The 24,761-nt window shown below is 36.0% G+C and overlaps 1 protein-coding gene across 2 annotated transcripts in view; it reads left to right on the forward strand.

The window, feature by feature from the left end:
* LOC139967280 (5-hydroxytryptamine receptor 2B-like) overlaps window positions 1-10,832 on the forward strand; it is a 31,106-nt gene extending 20,274 nt beyond the window's left edge. For both annotated transcript variants that reach the window (XM_071970897.1, XM_071970898.1), the window contains exon 2: window positions 8,271-10,832. In XM_071970897.1, the coding sequence (XP_071826998.1) occupies window positions 8,359-9,429 (1,071 nt within the window). In that variant the 5' untranslated portion in view covers window positions 8,271-8,358 and the 3' untranslated portion in view covers window positions 9,430-10,832. The remainder of the gene's footprint in view (window positions 1-8,270) is intronic.
* The last annotated feature ends 13,929 nt before the right edge of the window (window positions 10,833-24,761 follow it).

Here is a 24,761-nt window from a genome sequence, read left to right on the forward strand (position 1 = left end):
TCAAAGTGACACGTCACAGAGCTGGGTGTTGTTTAAATATTCAGTTTGTATTCAATAATAGAACTTTTATTGTTCTTTTTTAATTTTTAAGACAGATACAAAATACTGGTTTTAAGAAACAGTATTAAGAGTAACGACGTTATGCATATGAATTATAACATGTATTTGCGAGTACTTGATGACAGTCTTTACGATTTCAAGAGGTGTACTTGATTGTGCAATGTAAGGTAATAATAAACAACTCGTGGGAATATATGAACCTGTGGTCACCTAAGTGGTAAGAACCACAATCACCCTTTCTCGGGATATCTTATCTTTGCAAATAAAAAATTAACAGCAAGACCATGGTACATTATCGAAGTTTGGACAATAATAATTTCTCAGCATATTAGTTGGCTGCATGAGGATGTAACGTAATTGTCCGCATGCTATAGCAAGACTAGAGTAGTACAGCCTCTTTGATTTATAAGCAATTCGATTCTGAGAGGGACTGTACTAAACATGTTTGCATATGTTCATTGGTAGTTGTTGTTTTTAAAGATCTGTAATATTTGCATACTTTAAGTCTGTGAACATAACTCAGAGTACACGAAGTCTTAAATAATTAAACAGTTTCTTACTTTAATATATGTAATGAAAATTTAAAGCCTGTATCTGAATCTCCGCCTTGCATACATACCCATTGTACGAGAGCGAATATTAGCCTTGATGAAATTTCTGCAATCAAGAAATGAATATTTGTTCCATCGTATTTTCTCATTAACGTTGTCATGTTAAGTCGAGAAATGAGGAGCTCAAGCAATTGCCGACATGAAAACAAGTTAAAATGTTTAAGTTCAAGGTTTTCAGTCTTGTATCAAGGCAATGTCTTTTCATATGGCTTTACAACAGTTACTGGTGTGTAGAAAAAAAACCTACACCCAGATCTAACGCCTGCATTTTCATGAAGGGAGGGGAGGGGGGGGTCCGGCGGATTTGGTTACCCGTGTCATGCTAAATTAATATATGCCAGAATTCTTTTATGATCAAAGGATCTGTTCTCACTAACACATCCCTTATACAGATCGGGACAAGTGGTATATCTGTAAGGCTACGATCAATTGTACATAATTATGGTGTGGTTCCCAATGCGTTTAGCCTGTATTCGTCGCAACACATCTTAGAACCTCTTGAACTAATTATTCAACACTTGTAGCCCGTATATCAGAAGACAGAATTGTGCAGGTGTCAAAGTCGCAGCCAGTAACGTTTAATCCATCGTGTAAATTTTTACACCTGTATCTACTTATCTCATCATTTTGCTGCTTAAACTGACTTCAATCACGCGATAATTCTTGTTGAGTATATAGTGTGTTTAGTGTAAAAGCACGAAATTGGCATATATACTATACAATACAAAAAGATCTGTTAACAGCGTATGGCGCTGCTCCATTGCAACAAACTATCGCAGGACATGATATGTACGTAAAACTGAAATGAGAGGGAGGTTCTTGGGATTGGGACGCCCGCCCCCAAAACAAAACAAAACAAAACAGTTCCACGTTGTTTATATGTATATATATATATATATATATATATATATATATATATATATATATATATATATATATATATATATATATATACATATATATATATATATATATATATATATATAGGGTTAGGTTATATATATATATATATATATATATATATATATATATATATATGTATATATATATATATATATATATATATATATATATATATATATATATATAATAACAGCACGATAAATAAAGCTTTTTCTATACACGTTAATTCTGAATTTTGGTGTTATTGCATTGTTTCGCAAGTTATACCTAGGCTAGTAGTTTCTCGAAATAGAGAGCTAAGTTCGGTATGCAAAGAATGTCTGTCATTTCTCTGTATGCAATTTACACTTCTAATGAACTCATATTTAGCAGCATTGTTTACAGTACTCATAAGAAAGTCAAAATCTATTAAAAAAATTCTAGAACAGTACTTTAAAATAGAAGTAATTCTCTTATTATCTGTTATTAGTAAAAAGTGATACCATGCAGAAACAGCATATATTAGGTGTGGTAAGATATTGGCAGTAAAAGCTCTTTTCCTTATACATCAACATGAACATATGGAACTATATACGATAGAGTTGAGACTATGAAGTACACCCGTTTCAGTTTTCTGCTTATATGACCAGTGAAACTCAGTTTATCATCAATACAAACACCTAGATATATACTGTATGATCAGTGCGTTCTACATCTGCATCTTTAATTGAGATTTTAGTTAACTTACATGATACAAGACCTTCATGTTTAATATTTATATTCTCTAAAGCCATTTCCTTGGATTTCTTTCGATTGAGTCTTAGATTCTTCCCATCACACAGATCTACAATATTTGATACATCAGTTTGATAACTTGCTTGGCCAGCCTGATGCGTTCGCTTTGATACATTGCACACTATAGCAGTGTCATCGGCATATTTCACCACAGTACATTTAGAAGTAGATCGTATTAAATCAACATAAATTGTGAACAGTAGAGAAGACAGAGGACCGCCTTGAGGGACTTTAGAATATTTTATTTGTCTAGACCAGCCGTTTATGAAATCTGATGGGACCATGTGTATACGCCTTACTTGTAAAAGTGACTTCATTGCCCAGAGACTATATAACCCGGTCTGAGCCAAGTTACATAGAAAAAGCAATGATGTAAGCGCTTGAAACTTACTCGTGAACAAGAAATATCAAGTGCAGTTACTGTTGGTACCGACTCTACTTAAATACAACAAACCACATCAAGTATATTAAAACTATTTTTCACAGTTATTAATTTTTGAATATATTTTTTCTTTTAAATCTCCAAAATCAACAAAAACAATTTGCTTAATACGATTAAAATATGATTCATCGCATTTCACTGCAAGCTGTTCACTTTCCATATGTCTTTGTTCTTTGGGGGCTGTACATACTTCTATATTTATTAACTGATTAAAGTATACGATTTTCTTATTTGTGTTAATATTTAAAAAATATTAATTCTACTTAAGTTTAAACTAAGATGCATTGGAAGTATAGTATTTACAAAACATTACTTTAGTTAGTCTTTCGGACTAATAAAATAGCAAATACCGCCCTGTACACTTTAGTCTCTGAAACAGGTGTGTCTAACAATATATGTCAAGTATATATATATATATATATATATATAGCTAGAGTAAAACATAACCTTACAGTAGGCTTCACTGCAAAACAATATCATCTTTGTTCATGGTGTAACTGGAGTAGGTAATTGCATCTGTGTATGTAAACTGTAGGCCTATGTGTATTTAGCTTAAAGTATTCCTATACTAGCTCCACGTGTTTGAGTAGACAAGCCCAGTTTGCATTGAGATAATTGCACTTCATTGACATATCAGTTTTTCAGCCTTATTATTACACCGAAATCTTTTTGCAAGTAATTGTCCATAATTAACAGTGACATAACTATTTAATTACTCGCCCGCCTTGTCAGGTGACTACACGTGATGTATCTTCACATGTCAATCATCATCGAAATCGGGATTTGGAATATGTTAATGAGCTAAATCGATGATATGTCGATTTAAATGGGTATATGTCAATTTGAGTTGCTAGAAACTGGTATAAGTCCAAGGAAACTGTCTTCCACCGATTTAATTCGACATATCATCGATTTAAATATATCGATTCAGATTGACATATACCGATTTAAATTGACATATCATCGATTTAAACTGGTATATTTCGATTTAAATTGGTATTTGTCGATTTAAATTGGTATATGTCGATTTAAATCGATGATATGTCGAATTAAACTGGTAAATGTCGATTTAAATCGGTATAAGTCAATTTAAGCTGCTGGAAACTGGTATAAGTCGAAGAAAATTGGTATATGTCGATTTAAATTGGTATAAGTCGATTCCCAACGATTTGAGACTGATGGCCCGCCATACATAATACAGACAGTTTAATGAGCATGGTTGACACATATGATAAAAATGAAATGAATAACTGAAACACATAAGTAAAAATACAGAGTAGATAAGGAGGATCACCCAAAGGGATACAGTAACAGAGCAGCTGAAATTCAACTAACAATAGAGGGAATTATTAAAAAAATATATAAGCTGGTTGATCAATATGTAAAATGTACCACACCGTTAGCACATCGAGATTTCAATTTGGATAATGATGGTCCTGTAGAAATATATGAGGGCAGCAGACATTTATATAGACCGCACTCAAAAGAGGAGAAAGAATCATTAAATACAAAATCAATTTTCAGCTAATAATAACGATAACAAACACATACATGAAACTGCAAATTTAAAAAATAAAAACCCAAACAGAAATATTCCCGTGCACTTTATAATTAACAAGATTAATTAAACATTTCTGAAGTTGATATCTATAAGCACTACGGAAATCTTAACAGTGCCAATCAGTTATGTATATGTTAAAGGAAAAGTTTTTCGTCTCGAGTCACCATGAATTGACTAATTTGTTGTAAAACATAGAAACGGGTTTTCCGATTGTGAATGTGAGCTTTCAGCGCTACATTTCATTGATGTATACATGGTTACCACGAGACGTACGAGGACATGTCCTGTAGCTGTGTAGTTGTTTAATCACGTGACGCATTGCAACGTGATTGACAAGTCATGGACGAAGGATACAATGAAGTTGATGATATGTAAACAAAGTACGTAATTATATTGGTAGAGGCTATAATGAAAGGAAAGTTGATATAAAGAAGAAGACATGTGAACAGACGTTTATTGTCAGATGTACAATACAAAATTCATAAATAAAAGAAAATAATATTATATCTATTGTGTAATCAAAAGGTAGACCATAAAGTGACAAACTTGGCGAAGTTTTGTTCAGGCATTAACACTCGTCCTGTGAATGTAAGGTACTAGCCTATTTGATTGATAAAATATCATCGCATATAATTTAAACCCTTCATATTCACAGTTCTGGTGATCAGACAGTTAAAGTTCGCATTTTCTTGATATGAAACGATGGTCACTATTCCCCGTTCCCTAAATATTTCCCTTACACTTCATTATCTATAAGAGTTTGTGTACTTGACATTATATGGTTATAACTAGTTCAGCAGTTCCAACGTCTAAGGAACACCCTTACCCTCATCCCCCCCTCCCCAACCATAGGGGGAAAGGTTCGTGAGAGCATGCATTTAGCTACGTTCTAACTGTTACATCATGATCGAAAAGCTATAACCTCACATTCCTTTAGATGACGTCAGCCACAGTGTGTCTTATCTCAAAGGGAGAATTTCTATTTAGGCTTTTATGAATGACTAACCATCAACAAGTTAATTCAGTAATCCTCTATTGCTCCTGTGATTCCCCATGCGTTCAATTTACTCCCAATATCTCCAAATGCACGGAATGCCCAACTAATACTGTGCGCTAGTGGTGCGCTGTTACTTCAGATCAAATGTTGTATGTATGTATATATATGTATGTATTTTAGATCCTCCTGCAAGCAGGAACTCGCGAAGAAGCCTCATTGGCTTATCAAAGCCGCAAGCTGACCGAAGTCAGTCTCCTACATTCATATTTAACGTCCATGATTATGAATTGTTAATTGTCAACATGTTCATGATTATATAGTTACAACACAGGTCAAATATAACATAATTATATGTATGGCAGCAGGTATGAGAGAGAAATATTTCTACCATATGGCATCAACTTTAATACTAAGTCACTGTAATTTCTTTACCTAAGGTAATGTAAATATCGCATGTTTTACACAAATCACTCAACGGCCATTAATTACCGTGCGCTTTCAAATGTTTCTTACATAGCAATATTCATGCACACAATTATGATACTAGCCATGCCAATCATATCATATTATTCATGTCTTACATATGTTGATTGCCGAGCTAGCAGTAGGCGGCCTTAAGCGTGCTACCAATGTCTGGAATTATCCTCTTCTCAGTGTTAAATGTATCTATACATGAGTTGTCGGACAACAGTCTACCTATCTCCTTTTGATGAATCATTAAACAAAATACATTAAGCACAGAATGTAAGGTATATCTGCCTTAGTGAGATATATAGCTATTTCCATTGTAGATTTGTTATCATGCAATCTATCTATTTATGACAGGTATGTACTATGACTTACAACAATATTTGCCTTGGTTTCTTTTCTTTTATTTGTTTCTTCTTTTTTTCCCCGTTTTCTTCCATTTCCTTATGATTGTGTTCTACGTTCTTTGTTAAGACCACGAAAGGTTGCTATAACATTTCTTGTAAGACATTTGTTGTTTAACGTTTGTTTTATCAAGTACATGTTTATATGTAATATTGATGTCGAAAACAATTGAAATGTATGTCAAATGTGAACTCAATTTCAATCTCAATTGCTAAGAACACTTAACAGATGTCACGAATTTTCTGATTATTGAGATTATGCAAAGATATTAAAGAGACGAATAAAAGGGAAACTTATTTGACGGTAGTAGTCCAGTGGCGTAGGAAGGTACTTTTGAGTAGGGGGGGGGGGGGCTGAAGACTGATGGCCGGCCTGGGGGAGGGGTCTAAGGGGAGGGGGTGTCCCTTTGGAATTTTTTTGCATTTCCAGGTGGCCTCAGATGCAATTTAGTGCAATATAGCACATTTCAACACCCACTACATTTTGTAAATAATTTTGCATTTTCACCTGGCCTTAGATGCAATTTGGTGCTCCAAATGAGATTTTTTTTCTCATTTGGAAATGAAAAAGGGGTTTTCTGACTTGAATGATACTTGCGCTCCACCATATTTTTCACTGGGGGGGGGCTGGCGCCCCCAGCCCCCCGGTTCCTACGCCCTTGTAGTAGTCGAATCGTTCTGTTTTGAAGATTAAGCTTTGAGCATCTAATTTCATAGCAGCTTGGATCGGACATTGATGACATTTGAATACTTTATTCAGGATTGCCTTTCTACTTTAAAAGTGTAATGAAGAAGAAAAAAGAAGAAGAAAAAGATAATGCTGCTGCTTCAAATGTGGTCAGGACATTTCTTCATGTTGGAAAATGTAACTATCACACTAAGGCAATTATTAAGTTACTATGTGACAGCCGCTATGCCTAATTTATCATTAATAAAACGTATTTATCTATACACAGCTTGCAAACAAATACACTCAGGCAATCAGTAATATTTAAATATGTCATGGTAACGGAATAGTAATTTCTTTACTCCCCGCCCAAGTTGACATAATGGAATACAATATGTCATTATGAAAATGATGAAATATAACCATTGGGCATCAACATCAAATTAAAAAAAAAGGTATTAATTGGATGACCGTTTCACGGAAATGGTGTTTTCAACCACGGCTTTATTTGACACTAGTCAAGAGATATTTTAAAGTGGATAGTATCCATCTAGAATGATTAATTCATTATTTTGACGGAAACGTGCAAGGTGATTTGTTGTGTAGCTTTACTCAAGATAAATTATATTGAGTCACACTTGAAATAATAATTAAAATCCTTGACAAGAATATATATATATATGTATATATATATATATGTATATATATATGTATTTATATATATATATAAATATATATATATATATATACATATATATATATATATATATATATATATATATATATATATATATATATCGGACTTCGCAAAACATGTGCAGTCCTCGTAAGGAGCGCGGCCGGTATAGATGAGCTGTTCATTTTTTATAAATGAAAGTGAAATTTTGTTGTCATTACAAGTGAAATGTTTTTCTTCTGAGGAAAAATGAAAGGGACAGAGAAAACCCCTTTACAGTTAGCCCAGGATGTTTCCTCAACTTCCTCCTTTTCAATCACTGGAAGCAAGACATTATTGAATAACATGTCATTTGAGTTAGTAAAACTTTGAAAATTTAAGCACATGGACAAGGTCTATCAATCCATCCACTGTCAAATGTTGTTGTGATATGGTTGGAACCATACGTTTGCTAATTGTACTGGAAATGGCATATTTGTTGCAACTGTCAATTTGTGGGTATTGTAAAGGACAAAGAAATCGATAAACCTCTTGATCCACCATGAACCTTGCAACATTAACGTCATTTGGGATTATGGAAGTGTCGCCCAGGTATTTTCAACCATACAAAGTATTAACTGATAATTGAACAGTATACTTGTGCTTTTGTTTAATGGACTTATAGCAGTTCCTACCCTACACCTATATGAAATTGATTTTATTTTCAGAAAGGCTCAGTGGATACCCGCAAAGTGCCCCGTGGTAAAAGCAGCGGTACTGGAGTTATTATAAAGGAGGAAACGTCCAGTAAAGAGGATGGGAATATACACAAACGTTACGACCGACCAGCCAATCTTAGTAATGACGCACAGTACACTGGATCCAAGCTTTCTACACTACTTACCTTTGCCGATACCACCAATCTTAAAATACTTCTTAATTATATCATGCATTTTAGGATTTATTTTTGGATCTTTTGGTAATGTTCTCGTAGTACTTGCGATCACCCAGAGCAGAAAATTGCGGATTGTTGCAAATAGCTATTTAGCAAGTTTAGCTGTTTCTGATTTTGGATCTTGCTGCCTTGTGTTACCTTTACTGGCCGTCGCGTTTGCTTCATTAGAGACTGTGATTTCAAATTCATTTTTGTGTCAATTAGTTTACCACACGAGTCGCATATTTGGTCCTATTTCGATACAACATCTCATACTGATTGCTTGTAATAGGTATGTACTTGTGACAAAAAGCCGCACCGTATATGAAAAACTGTTTAACAAGCGAATTATAACATTGGAGATCGCATTTATATGGATTTTCAATATACTGATATATTTAGCAGTCTCCGTTACTTCGTATGGAACAGAACATTTCTTCGGTAAGGATTTCTGCTTTTTCGAAAAGAATAACCTTTTCAGGAGTTCGTACAGAGTTTACGGATTAATTATCACATTTGTTAGTTGTTTTGTAATAATTCCATTGTTTTATGTCCTGACTTTTCGAACTGTACGCAAAAGTCGCCAAAGAGTGAGACAACATGACCCTGTAAGAAACACCTTGTCAGTAATTCTTGTATCAACAAACCGATCATCATCATCATCATCCGCTGGACAAAATAATGAAACGACTGGTAACCAAAGACAATCATTTAGACGATTCTCCTCTTATGAAATCAAACTGACAAAAGTCAACTTCTTTATATTTATTACAAATGTTTTGTTTTTGTCTCCTTTGTTTTTCTCTCTTCTCATTGGAGGTACAGAGTTAATGCATGGGGAAATAGTATTGATTTTGTTCTCTGTGACAATGAATTCAGTCACAAACCCCTTGGTTTACTGTGGGCTTAATCAAAACTTCAGACAAGTGTTCAAGCAAATGTTGAGACTATAATGCACAAACGAGCAGAACGTTGTATATTACAATAATCTCGCGTGAACTATTAACACAATTGTTGTAACTGTTAACTGTGTCGCATGAATTGATAGAATTAATAAATGTCACTGCAAAGTAAAAACTGTTGAAGCTATATACTGGTATAAATTTATTCTGAAAACGGTGCTTGGAACGAGAAATTAAAGATACATTACATGTGTTACTATGTTCTTAATATATTTTCATTAATTGTTACTTTTGTTTTGGAGTGGGGATTGGTTACAAAACCATTAGTATAACAGCTCTGGATTTTAAGGTTTGTTAGGCTCGATGAACAAGTAGCCAGTTTGTTATGACGTGGTGACAATCTTCAGTTAACTATATCAGTCCAGGGAAGCTTCCTTAGTCCAACTAACTAACTTACTGATGAAATGCAAACTAGATCATTTAGGTAAAATGTAAGCCTATGACAGTCTAAGACTACAAATTAAGTGACATTGCTCAGCCAAGAAGAATTGTTACACACATTTGATTTTCTTTATAAGAGGGCGCCTTCAACTTGAAAGTAGCGGCTACTATAAATAACACGAATGTAAAGACGCATATGACGGAATAAATGGTTTCATAAACATGTTTCCAGTGCATTGCTGTATTGTCGATGACAACTTCCTTTTTGTTTCAGTCTTGGCTGCTCTAGCGTTGATATGACGCTAAATTATCTTTTTGTACAGAATTTATTAAGCAATTGTAATAAGAATTACGACTGGTTGATATTACCTACTGCCGAAAATGCTATTTCGGCACCTAAAGGAGTAAGCTCAGAATTTAAAATTCCATGAAGGTGAATGTATTGTGGATGTAGATGTAATATATATAGATGCAATATGTAGATGTAGATACAATGTAGATGCAATATCTGCAATATTGTAGATGCAATATCTGCATGTTGATGTATCTTTGTAGATGTAATTCTAATATCTTTGTAGATGTAATTGTAGATGCAATAGATGCAATAGATGAAACATGTAGATGTAGTATCTGCAATTATTACGTTCTTCTTGTTCTCTTTTGGTTGGTTCATGAGAAATAACAAAGTAATCTCAAACTGTTAAGTGTCGTAATATATAATCTCTGTACATGTTGTTACAGGCATGTATGATGCAAGTTCGGCATTTTACCTGCTGCAGGTTATTTGCAATATTTATTCACATGATGGGTGTATGTGAAGGGGGTGGGGGTTGGGGGGTTAGTTAGGCAACGTCTAACATGGAGCTAGATATTGGTTATCGTAATGAATGGTGTTCTATATGTGGTTACTTCATAGGCCTACATTTATGACAAACTGAAATCACCGCCAATCCTATTTTCTTCATACCTATGGGAGGATTTAATTGTGTGGTTTGTCAATCTGGGAGAGGTCAGATTTAAGTTTGATCATTATGGGGAAGCAAATGATGATAGCAGGTGCGTATCCAGGGGGGGCGTTGGGGGCGCGCGCCCCCCGGGTTAGAAAAAGAGAAGAGAAAAAAAGAGAAGAAAAAAGGGAAAAAGAGGGGAAAAAAGAGGAGGAGGAGAGGAAGGAAGGGAAAAGAAATAGAAGAAAGAGAGAAAAAGGAGAAAAAGAGGGAGTAAAGGCAAAACGCGAAGACACCGGGAAGAGAAGGAAGAACAGTGACATCATTACAGCGCTGAAGGGTAGCCAGTGACGGATCAATGATTTCGCAAAAGTGTGACTCACCCTACCCCTTACACCAACAACTCCATTTTTTGACGTTTCCATTTTCCTCTCTCACTAATGATCTATATATATACTATATATGGTCTAGCATAACGCGTGTGTAGAATTGTGCTATGAAACCAACTGTGGCTGGTCTCGAACTCGACCGTGTCGTCGGGCAACATGACTCATTTTGGGACTCATTTTTTTAAATGATATCGCTAAGAAATTTCAAAATAGAAAGTGCTTAGAGGCAACTTACAAGGCCTGGGAAGTGTCATTTCCAGCGATCTGGGAGACATTTTCGGCCAAAATTTGCTTGTACGCTTCGCGCCAACCTATGGTGGCGCTACGCTTAGATAATTTGCCTACAGGCTTCTCCCCTCCCTTGGCAAATTCCTCGCTACGCGCCTGTTCGAATTTGTAACGCAAACAACAGATATCACATCATATCAGTGAGCATGAAAATGGCGTTCCAGGATGAAAAGCCTCAAAACTGTCCGACTTGCCTGAAAAAATAACCAAAAATTTTCGCGCGCAAAGCGCGAGTTCAACGTGTTCATGTCAATATCATATAAGCAAGCATCGGTTATTACATCGCATGCCATCATTTACCGTACGGTCCGTTAAAATTGCGCAGTATACCGCGGGATGCTAATGTAAACAACGACATGTCTCATGTAGATGTATAAAAAGCAGGGAGGTCCAATTATGTCAAAACTCTCTTTTACATTAGTAATGGCGAATTAGGGCCTGCACCCCCACCGCGCAGTGGCGGAGCGTCCATATGGTCAGGGGGCGGATGCCCCCCTGACGTACTCAAATGGACTGCCGGCGCCTTTTTCAGCTCTTTACCACTTTTTACTTATTCTAGATTATTGACTTTTTTATTGCGCTCTCATCTACTTATTGACATTTGTCACATTTTGTTGGTGTAATTTGGTGATGACACATTATTCTTCGTTTATCTGCAAATTAGTTAGGCCCGGAAAGGGTCATTTCCGGCGATCTAGGGAGTATCTTTACTCAAAAAATTTCTGTACGCTACGCGCCAACCAGTGGTGGCGCTCCGCTTAGATAGTGTCGGAAGCGCCCCTTCAGACCATTCTCGCCACTCCTGACAAATACCCCTAGCTCCGCCACTGCCGCCGCGCCTCCTACGCCTATGTGTGTAGTGTTCGGTTTCGGAAATATCTGCTATTTTTTTCATTTCCTTCAACCAAGTTTTATAATAGCCGTTATAACAGGTTTTAATATTTGTACACCAATAAATTAACTGTGTCTGAATTTTCGAAAATTTCTGACCAACATTCTACATCACACTTCCCTCTACTCGTGCAATTTTGACCGGTCTGTTCGGGGTTGAAGGAAGTTTTTTCTATATTGGTTGTCCATAGATGAAATTTTGTACAAAATTATGGGTATGTTTTGAAGTGAGTTTATTCACGAGAAATGTGAATTTTCAAATTCTCAACAAATATGGGGCTTAAAACCTTGAAAAGTGGGGCTGACGGGTATTGTGGGCCGCGACGTAGAATCACCTACAAAAGCAAAGACCCACAGGAGATGCGATCAGGTCGAACATGATGTGTGCCGGGTTGACAATCTTCAAAAAGGTTATGGATGGAAAAAAAAACTATTAGGAAATACTTGGTTCTCAGGCAAAAGTGTACATCTGGTTGGTCATTTCAAGCCCTAGAAGTGCCGTTTCCGGTGATCTGGGGGGTTTCAAAACAAGAAATTTTCTTGTACGATGCGCGCCAACCGATGGTGGCGCTCCGCTTAGATAGTAATTCGCGCCCCCCGGGTTTGAAAATCCTGGATACGCGCCTGGATAGTACCAAGAAATTATGTTGGCAGGTGATGCTAGTGTGCCTAAGCTTTTAAGACAAAAGCTTGCAAATAAAAAAATAGCATTATCATGTTGGGTTGTTCAATTATATGATTAATGCAAACCAAATATAGTAGGCCTATACTTGGGAAAGTTTCCCTACATCATAGCACTCTATGGCCTACACTTGTGGATATGTACAATCTTGACATCTCATATGATGTCATCTCAATATGGACATCTCAAATTTGATGTCCATTGCATTACCGTCAGCATAGCTTATAATCCCAGCCTAAGCCTTCAGCTTTTGCTTTGTGTGTGTGTATGTGTGTATGTTTGGCTACGTGCAATGCAACAATTTCTAGACAGTCAAACGTACCCTTTGAACAGTAACATATGGTGGTCCCTACTTTTGTGCAGCTAAGCCACGAATTTATCTGTTACTAACAATTACTTCACCCAATGCTTTTGAATGACATACGTGTTTTATTGTGATCTTTGGCTACGAAACTGTCAAAATTCCGTACAAAATAACTCTTCCCTGCGTCCAATGACGGAGATTTCATAATTGTAGGTCACTATAATGTTACAAATATAAACTTGCAAAGGACACCTAATTTCGTGCATTGCACTTTGCGTACAGAGAGGCATAACACCAAAAGTCTTTCAACTTTAAGTTTTATAATATTGGGCTACGAACCATCACAATGATGGCTAATAGCCAATAGCCGTTTGTTAATTGAACATGCTGTCCTATGCCTATCAAGGAGGTAGGCGAGTATTACATAAATTAGCATAGCCTACCAAATTAGACCTAACGTTAGTTATGCTCATAACTTATAGTTCTAGTAATAAGACCTGGTATATATCTGCATACGATGAAAAAGCGCAGGCGTTGCCATCACCATGGTAGGCTAGTGTTAAGTTAACGCATCAGTAACGTTATACCAATCCTAACATTGCTAGGCCTATACAAGCATTGCAGCAGCGTTGCTCATCCTTACACTTTCAATTTGTAGTTTTATTCAGGAGGGCCTCTATAATAAGAACAACGTTTCAAAATTTACTTCAGTTATATCTATATATCCATTTAACTATTTATTTAATATATATATATATATATATATACATATATATTATTCAGATTATGCGAAGATAATGTATAGAGATAAATTAGACGAATAAAGGGAAACTCATTTGATGGTAGTAGTCGAATCATTCTGTTTTGAAAATTAAGCTTTGAGCATCTAATTTCATAGCAGCTTGGATCGGACATTGATGACATATGAATACCTTTTTTTTAGGATTGCCTTTCTACTTTAAAAGTTTAATGAAGCAGAAGAAATTACTGCTGCTTCAAATGTCACACTAAGGCAATTATTTAGTTACTATGTGACAGCCGCTATGCCTAATTTGTCATTCATAAAACGTATTTATCTATACACAGCTTACAAACAAATACACTCAGGCAATCAGTAATATTTAAATATGTCATGGTAACGGAATAGTAATTTCTTTACTCCCCGCCCAAGTATACATAATGGAATACCATATGTCTTTATGGAAATGATGAAATATCATCACTGGGCATCAACATCAAATTAAAAAAAAAATCATAATTTGATGACCGTTTCACGGAAATGGTATTTTCAACCATAGCTTTCCCTGACACTAATCAAGAGATATTTTAAAGTGGATAGTATCCATCTAGAAGATTAGTTTATTATTTTGACGGAAACATGCAAGGTGATTTGTCGTGTAGCTTTAAATGATATTGAGTCACACTTGAAATAATAATTAAAATCCTTGACAATAATAAATATATATATATATATATATATATATATATATATATATATATATATATACATATATGTCTATTTGATACCTTAGGTCGACAGTGTATGGTAAAAAAAAGCGACCTTAGGTCGACAGTGTACCTTAGGTCGACATTTCAGTGTACACCTAATGTTTTTGCTACCATTTTAAGAAACTTTTTTATCGTCGGAAATAGCTTTATAATGTTCTCCGTCCTCTAAAACGTTCATTTACAAGGTTTGGTTAGGGTCGGTTCAGGGTTAGGGTTAGAAAAAAGGGTTAGGGTTAGATAAAATTTAGTGTGTAAGTCAATGTAAATGTCGACCTAAGGTATCATTTAGAGTTATATACATATATATATATTTATTTATTTATTTATTTATATCCATATATATATTTATTTATTAATATTTATTTATTTACTTATATTTATTTATTTATATTTATTTATATTTATATATGTAACTGTTGGTCTGTTCATACTCAGCGACCTCGAGAAAAAGCTAAATCGGAACAGCATTGGTTTATACCGGGACGACGGCTTGGTCACTTTAAGATCTTAATTTGTCTTTGTGAAAACCTTGTAAGCACAATATCTAAAGAAGGGAAGCTTGGACGAATATCATAGTTAGTATGTAGTTGTGACACGTTCAGCACAAGAATCATTTTCTTTTTTTCTGAACTTTAGATATAAGAGCATTAAATTACTAAAGCCTAATAAGCACACTTTTACAAGTTGTAATCGCTTTATTGTAATCGCTTTATACCAAATTTCGGGATATTAAAATTCATAAGTTAATGACACAAGACCCCTTTAGAGTTGATCTGTCATTTTGGTAAAATATTTTCGATGACAAAGCCAGGAACTGCCGATTTGTTTAGGCAGCCTGTTGTCTTTGGTAGAGATCAATGTGTATGCTGAGTACAAGAAAAGTTTCCATCTCGGTCACCAACTGCCATTGTGAATAATATTTTTTATATCTCAATGCTTTTTGCTGTACTTCTTAGATTGAAGCATGTTCTTCATCCTGGCTTTACGCTACAGCCTAGTGTGTCCCATTCATATAAGATTATTCATGTAGCAATATCGAAACCACACTGCAGGTTTGCTGTCTGTATTTAAGAGTATGCAAATTGCCTGGGTTAAAAGATACATTGACCATTCTTTAGTTCTTTTGAAAATATTTTGTATTCAGCGGTACACAGGCTATTTCACTGAGACGAAAATCACACCCTCGATCCATGGTTTCTCTCGGACTGATTAGTGACTGCCTTGATTTGAGTAGCGAATAATATTCAGTCAGCGAAAACAGCATGGGAAACGCATCACTTCAACGTTACATGCTAAGAATGTTGTGGATCACAATTAAGACAGCTTTGTTATTTTATGATACTCTAAATGTGGGGGCCCCAAAATGTGGGGGCCCGGAGCACGTGCCCTGTTGCCCCGCCCTTAATCCGCTACTGGGAAAGTTAATTGCCTGCTCTGGTGAGCCACCGCGTTGCTGTGTTAAGTCGAAGGATGAATTTAAAGGCACTATACTCTCAACTGGAGTAAAATGTTTGGGTCATGTAATAAGCTAACTGAAACAATACGTGACCAGGTTTTTAAACATTTAAAAATATCAGTTAGGTTTTCACCTGAATGTTCGAATGGGATTTGCTTAATAACAAAATAACTAGAAAGAAGTTAATAGGTCAAGAGATTCTTTGTGCTTCACATGAGGCATTTTTGCTGATGTAGCTTGTAAACATTATATGAGATTATTGTTAGTAATTTTAGTAACAATGACAATGACAGTGACATAGATAGTGACACGTACACACACAAACGGTTAGGTGGTCCCTTCAAATGTTTTGACTTTCCTATTATAATCATTACTTACCCTTGAAATGTGATACGTTTAGCATGTTTGCTGAACTCTGTATTTCTTTGTATTTTCCTCTGTGAATAAGTGTGTTATATGTTATGAAGTTAAAACAAAACCATTTTCATCTAAATTGCCGTGATGACATCATTTACTCTGCTGTTGTCAGATTCATAACCAAAATAGCACCAGATTTAGTCAGAACAACAGTGTGAGATGGTTCCCAAAGGTAAGGACGGTATTGAAGAACTGAGCATGCATAGACTCCATGTGTGTTACCTGATTAATTCACTTTGGCTTCGGTTTTGATTATAGCGTTTCTGTATGCTGCCATGTTGGACAAATCGAACCGTAATAGTAATTATCGACTTTGCGTTATAGTGATTGCCGACTTTGCAATCCGAGGTCTCCGTCACAATTTTGAAAGTTCGGTAAGAGTGTTCCCTTGCAATATATCAAACAGCAATTTAGAGCTCGTAGGCAGCGAACCGTTATACCGAAAAGTATATAGTGACCTAATTCCATGTTCGAATTGTATGATTTTGTTTGAGGAAAAGCGTAATAAATCCATATTATCGCTAGGTACAACCACAAGTTTCTTCAATAAACTCAGGGTATATAGTCATGCTCCAATTATTCCCTCAATAACTGTTTCGGTTGCGTGAAAATATGAGTGGTTACGATTTCTTTGAAAACAGAAAAGAAAAAAAAATTGTGTAAGACATGTGATGTCAGGACATATAGGAATAGGTCGCCAAGGACCATGAGTGATTATAAGATGCCATTAATCCGACGACAACAAGTGTGAAGAGAAACGCAATAAGGTGAAAAACGTTTCCTATAAATCCGATATCTTGACTATACTTATTCCAAGACGCTTAAATTTCAAAACCAATTAAATGGAGTAATGTTTTTAATGGATCTTAAACTCGGTATCATCTATGATTCCAATCTACTCGTTCAATATAATATTTAACCATGCAGTGAAGTGCAGAGGATTTCAAAGGCTGAGAGAGGGTTGGTCGATTCGAAACCGATTTACCTATACTGTACAATATAACAAATATAAATGGTTACATCTATGATGATACATTTTTTTTTATTGTTATTTATAATTTTAGCGTCTGCTTCAGAGATTATAAGATGTAACTTGGCAGCCAAAACAGAAACACTTTAAAACCATGCAGAAGCAAATTAAGACTAAAACTGAAATAATAACATTTCAAATAACTCAACTCGACAAAAGAAGTAGGGCGTTTTTGCCTTACAGTATCCTATTGTAAATATGCCTTTTCCTTTAGTCAAAATAAAATGATACCAATTAAAACAAAGAAAAACATATACATATATAAATTGTGGTTTTATCCTCTATTTTGCCTTCACAGAGGTGCCCTTAAATCGTCTAGGACTACGTCATTTACATGGACAAGAGTTACACCTACTTCATGATAAATTGCACCGAGGTCGAAAGACGTTCCCGACAAACTCTCATAAATGCAGATCATTGTGATACAAGCAGACCACACAGATATCTAAATATTTAAACAAAGAACGGAGGGATTTTGGTAGAGAATGAATCGTCCCGTTATGTTATAATCTACAAACATTAAACTATATGAAATATAACTTACTTTATAAAGATTAAGTCATGTCACGCCTGTGTATACAGTTCTTTTTCTCTTCAGAAACATCGACAGTTTATCCCAGTCTGTGATATTTTACAAATCCTCAAACTTTCGAAGAAAACGCTTAGTTCGTAAGTAATTATTAAAGGAACAAACAGTAAAAAAATTTCATTCACGCTTTCAGTTGAAATAATGTTAGATTATATTTGTAAAGCCTGGAAAACAAGTATATAAATAAATAATTAAAATATTAATTAAAATTAAATTTAAGATATAATTAGAATCTGGTGATATGTTATGCTTTAAATACGTTGTACATGAAGACGTACTATAGTTTTTTTCATTCTTCTCAGGGGTTAGAGTTCCTCGCCGTCCTTTACATAGAAATGTAATTATTTTCCCATTGGTATATCAGAACCGTTTGTTTTTGGACATGTTCCCAGCTGCTGCAGCATTATGAATTACACATTGGAAGCAATAATAGGAGATGTAACTATACAAACCCAACGCGATTATCATCGTTATCTTTTCTGGTTAAGTTGCATGTGATCAACAAGTCCTTCTCCCTATCCCCCCTCCTCCCCTTCTCCCCTCCTCCCCCTCTTCCCCCTCCTCCTCCCCAACCCACAGTTTGAGTTTGTTGCTCGTAATTAAAACTTTTAAGTTGATATTTCCTTGCAGGGTGGAATAAACATGTTCTTACCCTTTTTTTTTTGGGGGGGGGGGATGTCGTTCATCTCTATCACATAGACACCTGATAATGGTTGGGTGTGTTTCTGCTACCTTAACTAAGACTCTTCTAAGAAGGGTATGTACAGATATTATTAGAGAATTATATTGTATACAAGCATAAACAGATGCCTGTATAGGAGGCTGAAATTTATGGAAACAGCCAGATTCGAATGAAGGATCTTGTAAAGGAGGGGGCATTCCTGCCCTCCCTCAATGCCGCCTCCTTGCACACGCCATTGGCTTTTAGTACTGTAGCCAGATAATAGTACCGCTTGGAACCACATCGTGACTGGGTTTGCCTTACTTTACCAGAGAAAAGTCATGCAAAAACATAACTGGATCTATCCACTAACAAGTAACGAATTGTCAACGCATTTAAGTTATAGTCTTCTATTTTTCTCATTTGGAACCCATAAAAGGGGTTTTCTTATATAATCGTCCCTGGTCTAAACATGTGTATTAATAACCCAGGCTGCTGTAATCATTGAAAATTCGAGTCAACGTTGCAAGTAGTTATGCATAGCACATTGGTACACCGACGTCAAAGCAATGCCCGGTTTCATTTCTACGAGGAAATTGACAGCTAGCTAACCGCCAAATTATCATTTTTTTTTAAATTTTTTTTTTATAGGCCTACCAAAGTCCGTGGAAATGTTGGTATTTTCTTAAAACTTCTATAAAAGGTCGAATGTTTGAGGAAAACACCGAAATCATTCAACCGTTTATTTGGACCTTTCGTTATACCCTCATACACTCTCCTACTTTATTGAGTACCACCTAATTATATCATTATCCCGAGGTTTCAAGAAAGTTGATATTTTGAGATCAAAATAGTCTGTTGAACTTATAAAACGTTACCATTTCAAGAGGCAAATCGAAATATTTGGGAGATATCAGGATTGAAATTTGTGTCATGAGTGTGTCATTTTGTCAGGTCATGATAACAAAGTGTTGCCAGGAGGTGCAAACATGGCTATTCCTTTAGCTATTCTTCTTCTTTTTTTCTTTTCATTTTCATTCTTTTTACCATTTTCAAGCTGAATTTACACACTTGACACTGAAAACATTTAAAGCATAACTTATTAGATACATGCTCAAAAATTCAACATGTTCGATCCACCATTATTTTGGAAAGACCAACTTTATAACGGAAAGTAGGTACTGCAATAAATAATAAGTCTATAAAAAATCAATGCAAATGAGAATCGGTCTGTAATATCTTGATTTGTTCAAGCTATCACCTTTGTCTGTCAAAGAACTTTTAAGTTGCTATTTCCCTGCAGGGTGGAATAAACATGTTCTTACCTTTCGGGGGGTATGTCGTTCATATAACACATAGACACCAGATGATGGTTGGGTGTGTTTCTGCAACCTTAATTAAGACTCTTCTAAGAAGGGTATGTACAGATATTATTAGATAATCATATAGTGTATATACATGGATTAACAGATGCGGCGAATTATGTAAAGGAGGCTGAAATTTTATGAAAACAGCCAGATTCGAATGAAGGATGTTTTGAAGGAGGGGGCGTTCCCGCCCTCCCTCCTTGCGCACGCCATTGGATTTTAGTGCTGTTGCCAGATAATAGTACCGTTTTGAACCACATCGTGACCGGGTTTACGTTACTTTGACCAAACAGCGTAATACAAAAACATAAGTGGATCTATCCACTTGTACAAATATCGAATTGTAAACGAATTTAATTTTCAGTCTTCTATTTTGCTCATTTGGGACCCATGAAAGGTTTTTTTTTTATAATCGTCCCTGTTCCTACCGAGGGGATATCATTACACGGCTCCTTTTTCAGGGACCTTAAGTTTCCTTGAAGAGGTCGAGTTTGATTTCCCAGATTGCGAGAAAATATGCCCCCAAAGTTGATTTTGCAGCAAATGATAATAATAATGAAAGCAAATGAGCCTCACGGACGTACCTCAAGTAAGAGTAAATTAATGTCCATATGCTTAATGTCTTTTCGTCGTTATACATACATCAATTGAATGCTCAATTGATACGTGTTACCGGAAGCCGGTAAAGCGCTGAACGTTCACTGTGAATTCTCGCCTGCTCATATAGTGTAAACTAAGGTGACCATATTTACCTGACTGGAATCAGGGACATTTATTGCGTGACTGATATGGGAGAGGGGTCTAAGGGGAGGTGGTGTCCCCCTCCCCTTTGGAAAATTTTCAAGTGCCTAAGGTGCTTTGATGTAAAATGGTGATATTTTGAAGCACTTTTAAAATCAATTTTATTTTCAAACATGTAGCTTTTTCTTAGATGAAATTTACTTACTTTACGAAAGAGTGCTAGGCTAGATCGATCTAGCACTTTACACTGGCCCACCTGAAATACTGGTTAGTTCCGTTCTGCGACTGCACACTTGACTAAATTTTGTTTTTACAATTATTTTACTAAAAATGTGGGATATTTTCGAAATTCCTGAACATTTTGACGAATCGGGGACATTTTCGGGGACACTTGTTCATCGGGGACAACACACTGTAATCGGCGTCTGGTCACCTTAGTGTAAACATCTTGTCGTACAGGTTTGAGGAGTATGAAAGCAAATGGTCCACTTTTATGGCATTAATCTCTATTGTTATAAACTTGTTTCAAATAAGGCAGATGTGGTTCGTCATTAAGTATATCGATAAAGTCCATTAGTGAGTTACGTGTTCGACATAACGGGGACTACATGGTATTCCAGAAATGGCAGTTAACTTCATTTGTTCATTGTTCAACAGAATGCAGTTCATTGACTTATGAAACAAATAGAATAAAGAACAAGGAATCGGATAACATTCTTCCGAGATCAAACAAGTTTTATCCTGAGACGTGTACAACGAACAGATAGACCAAAGAGTTGAAGACATCCCCGAAGATCATGTGTAGTATCTGTTCCCTTTCGAGGGGAATGGTTATACACACTTAACGATGATCACACAGTCACAGTCTCGATGCAAGGGGACTGGGTTGAGAGCGGATCAGACGTTCGGTAGTTTGGTTTTCGTGCCCAGGTTCTTCCTGGGTGACTTTTCTTAAAAGTATCCCCGATATTAAATCATGGGAGAATGATCGACAGATAGATTTTGCTTTAACTTGATAACTCTCCTAAATAATGAATAAGACAGAATTTTAGTCTTGATATGTTATAATACAAAGAAAACAGACAACTTTGAGTCTAATAATATTTCTGTAGCGATTCCAGTATTTTGTCAAGATATGTATGTTAAATATACTTTATTTTCTGGAATATTCGTTTAGGCTAACTTGATGGTGACGTCGGCTCCTCACTGCAGTTCTTATAGTTCATGTAAATCCGTTGTTTTTGAGGTCAACCAGAATATGTTCGTTAAACTTCATATAAGCAACAGAGCACCCTTGGATGGCATTCAACACCATTTGCCCTTAACAAAGTTGTAATATATTATAAACATGTCATTTGAGACCATATAATCATAATTTCTCCCATTGAGTTTTGTAGTGCAACCGAGGAACTAGTCTGATGGGCTGTGTAATTAACTAAAAGGTCCAGTCAATATAACTAGTGAACCTCAACTGTTTCAAAAGGGTCATTCCAAAAACAAACAAAAAATAAGTAATTGTGTTATAAGAATACAATCCTAGCTAGACTGAGGGGAGTGGTTTTTAACGGTCCACGGCATATCAAAGTTAATATGGTTCCTGAAGTTACCAAAACACAAAACGGGGTATTTGACCCATTACAATAAAATTCATTCCACCTTCAGAGTGACAAGGGGGAAAAACGGCTTTTAAAGAATTCGATGGCGCTAGTTTGAAACAGGGTGTTTTTTTTTAATATAAAATAATTATATGGCTCTTAAAAGCATCCGTCGATTTACTTTTAGGAGAATAGCGCCTCATCAGGCCACGTATTCAGTGGACGGTGGCTGCAAGCATGCCGGTCGCAGAGATGTCACCACCTCTGGCCAAAGGCAAGGATTCACGCACGCCACCTAGTACGCTTCTGGTCGATTTGACCGACCCTCTGCGCATCCTCCCGGGTTCTTTTGCGACAACAAGGGAGACATGGTACGGGATCCTAGGCCACAAAAAAGCACCATGCCACAGCCAGAGGTATTATCGCCAGAGGCCTGTCTTGAACCCTAGCCACGATTTACACGACCGACGAGGAATGAGTCTTTCGTCACCCTCTTAACAGCATCGGCCATCACATCAGCTAGTAATTTATATGGTTGAATTACTATATCAAGACTTCAGCGTGGACTGCTGAAAGAGAAAAAGATTTTTTAAACGTGTATAATCATTGATTGAGTCGAACTCAGTTCATCAGGTTACCAGTTCACTGCTCCACCCACTGAACCATTTGACGAGTTAACTTTCAACGAGTTCAAATTAATATTGTTGGTTGGATACAATCTAATGGTAACAGTGAACGAAACTGCCTTCAACGAAATCTCTATTCATCCTGTTTTACTCTCATTATAACAACGGATCTGAATATCTTTATTTACAAGAAGCTCACGCTTTTCTTTGTTTACATTGCAGCAAGCAGTAAGAATGTCGTTTCCTTCCAATACGTAAATGTACAATAGGCTTATGCCCCGATACTATCGATGACTTCGAAGCAAACATTAAAAGAAAAACGGATTCCGTGAAATCTTCTTATTCACAATAGGTTGCTTAAGATAATGCTCGAAAGAGAGTTCTTGCTGTAAGTTGTGTCCTTTTACAATTATATTCATATATGCAGACGATCATGAACTGGAGTAAGCCTGAAATTTCAACAAACAATACATATTCACATCTCAGTACCGTTTTGAATGAGGAAGGGACAATACTTATATAAGTCAAACACGATAACATCGTGTGACTAATCTTATTTAGGGATCTGAATGGCTGGAAATAGCACGGTTATTCGAAACCCGAAACAGGATTCATAGGGTTTTGAGTTTATGCAAGTAGATTTGGGAAACACGGGGATCGGGAATTCGTACAAGACTTTGTTTAGTCCGCAGTGACTTGATGTGCTTATTGATCCTCTGAAACTGCGGCATTTGCGTGGATATGTCCCCCCCCCCCCACCCTCCCCGAATGACTGAGTTCCACACATAAATACAGAAGTGTATATTTAGCTTGATACAAAATATTAGAACCATCTTTATAAATATTAAATTTTGATCTGTTAGCAGCCAACTTGATCACGTCGTTTTCAATTGTTGCATTTTGAAAGACTGAAAGGTAATGAGGAAGGGACGGTGACGAGGACGGGGTTTGGATGTTTTTATAGCTTTTATATGTGCAATACAAGTTGACAATATGACATGGTCGACTACATCAACAGCTATAATCACTCATATAAAACATAAGCTACAGGAGGCAATAGCATCCCTTTCATGGTCATGGCTACCCTCCCTTCACCGCCGCCCCTCCTTCCCATACCATTTGCCGGTACGTTACTGAACAGTGAACATTGTATATTAAATCTCTATGACAATGAAATATTCAATTGCATAAGTTTCCGATGAACAGAATAAAGATACATTTTCTTCCTTCTTCTGCTGATTTGAAAAGAGGTATTTGAATCGCCTCCAGAACTCTGCTTTACTTTCACTTCATCACCTGACCAAATGTATTCATGCAACTTTATTGAATCTTGAAAAAACATCATGTTACAAAGTATTCTTTGAGCTGTTGTAAGTCTGAATCAAAAGGAAGGAATGAACCAATGAGAAAATGTGAACTATAGAAACATTCTTTGCATTTCCTTGCAAGT

The sequence above is a fragment of the Apostichopus japonicus genome, chromosome 5 (genome assembly GCF_037975245.1).
Source record: "Apostichopus japonicus isolate 1M-3 chromosome 5, ASM3797524v1, whole genome shotgun sequence".
Taxonomy (NCBI): Eukaryota; Metazoa; Echinodermata; class Holothuroidea; order Aspidochirotida; family Stichopodidae; genus Apostichopus; species Apostichopus japonicus.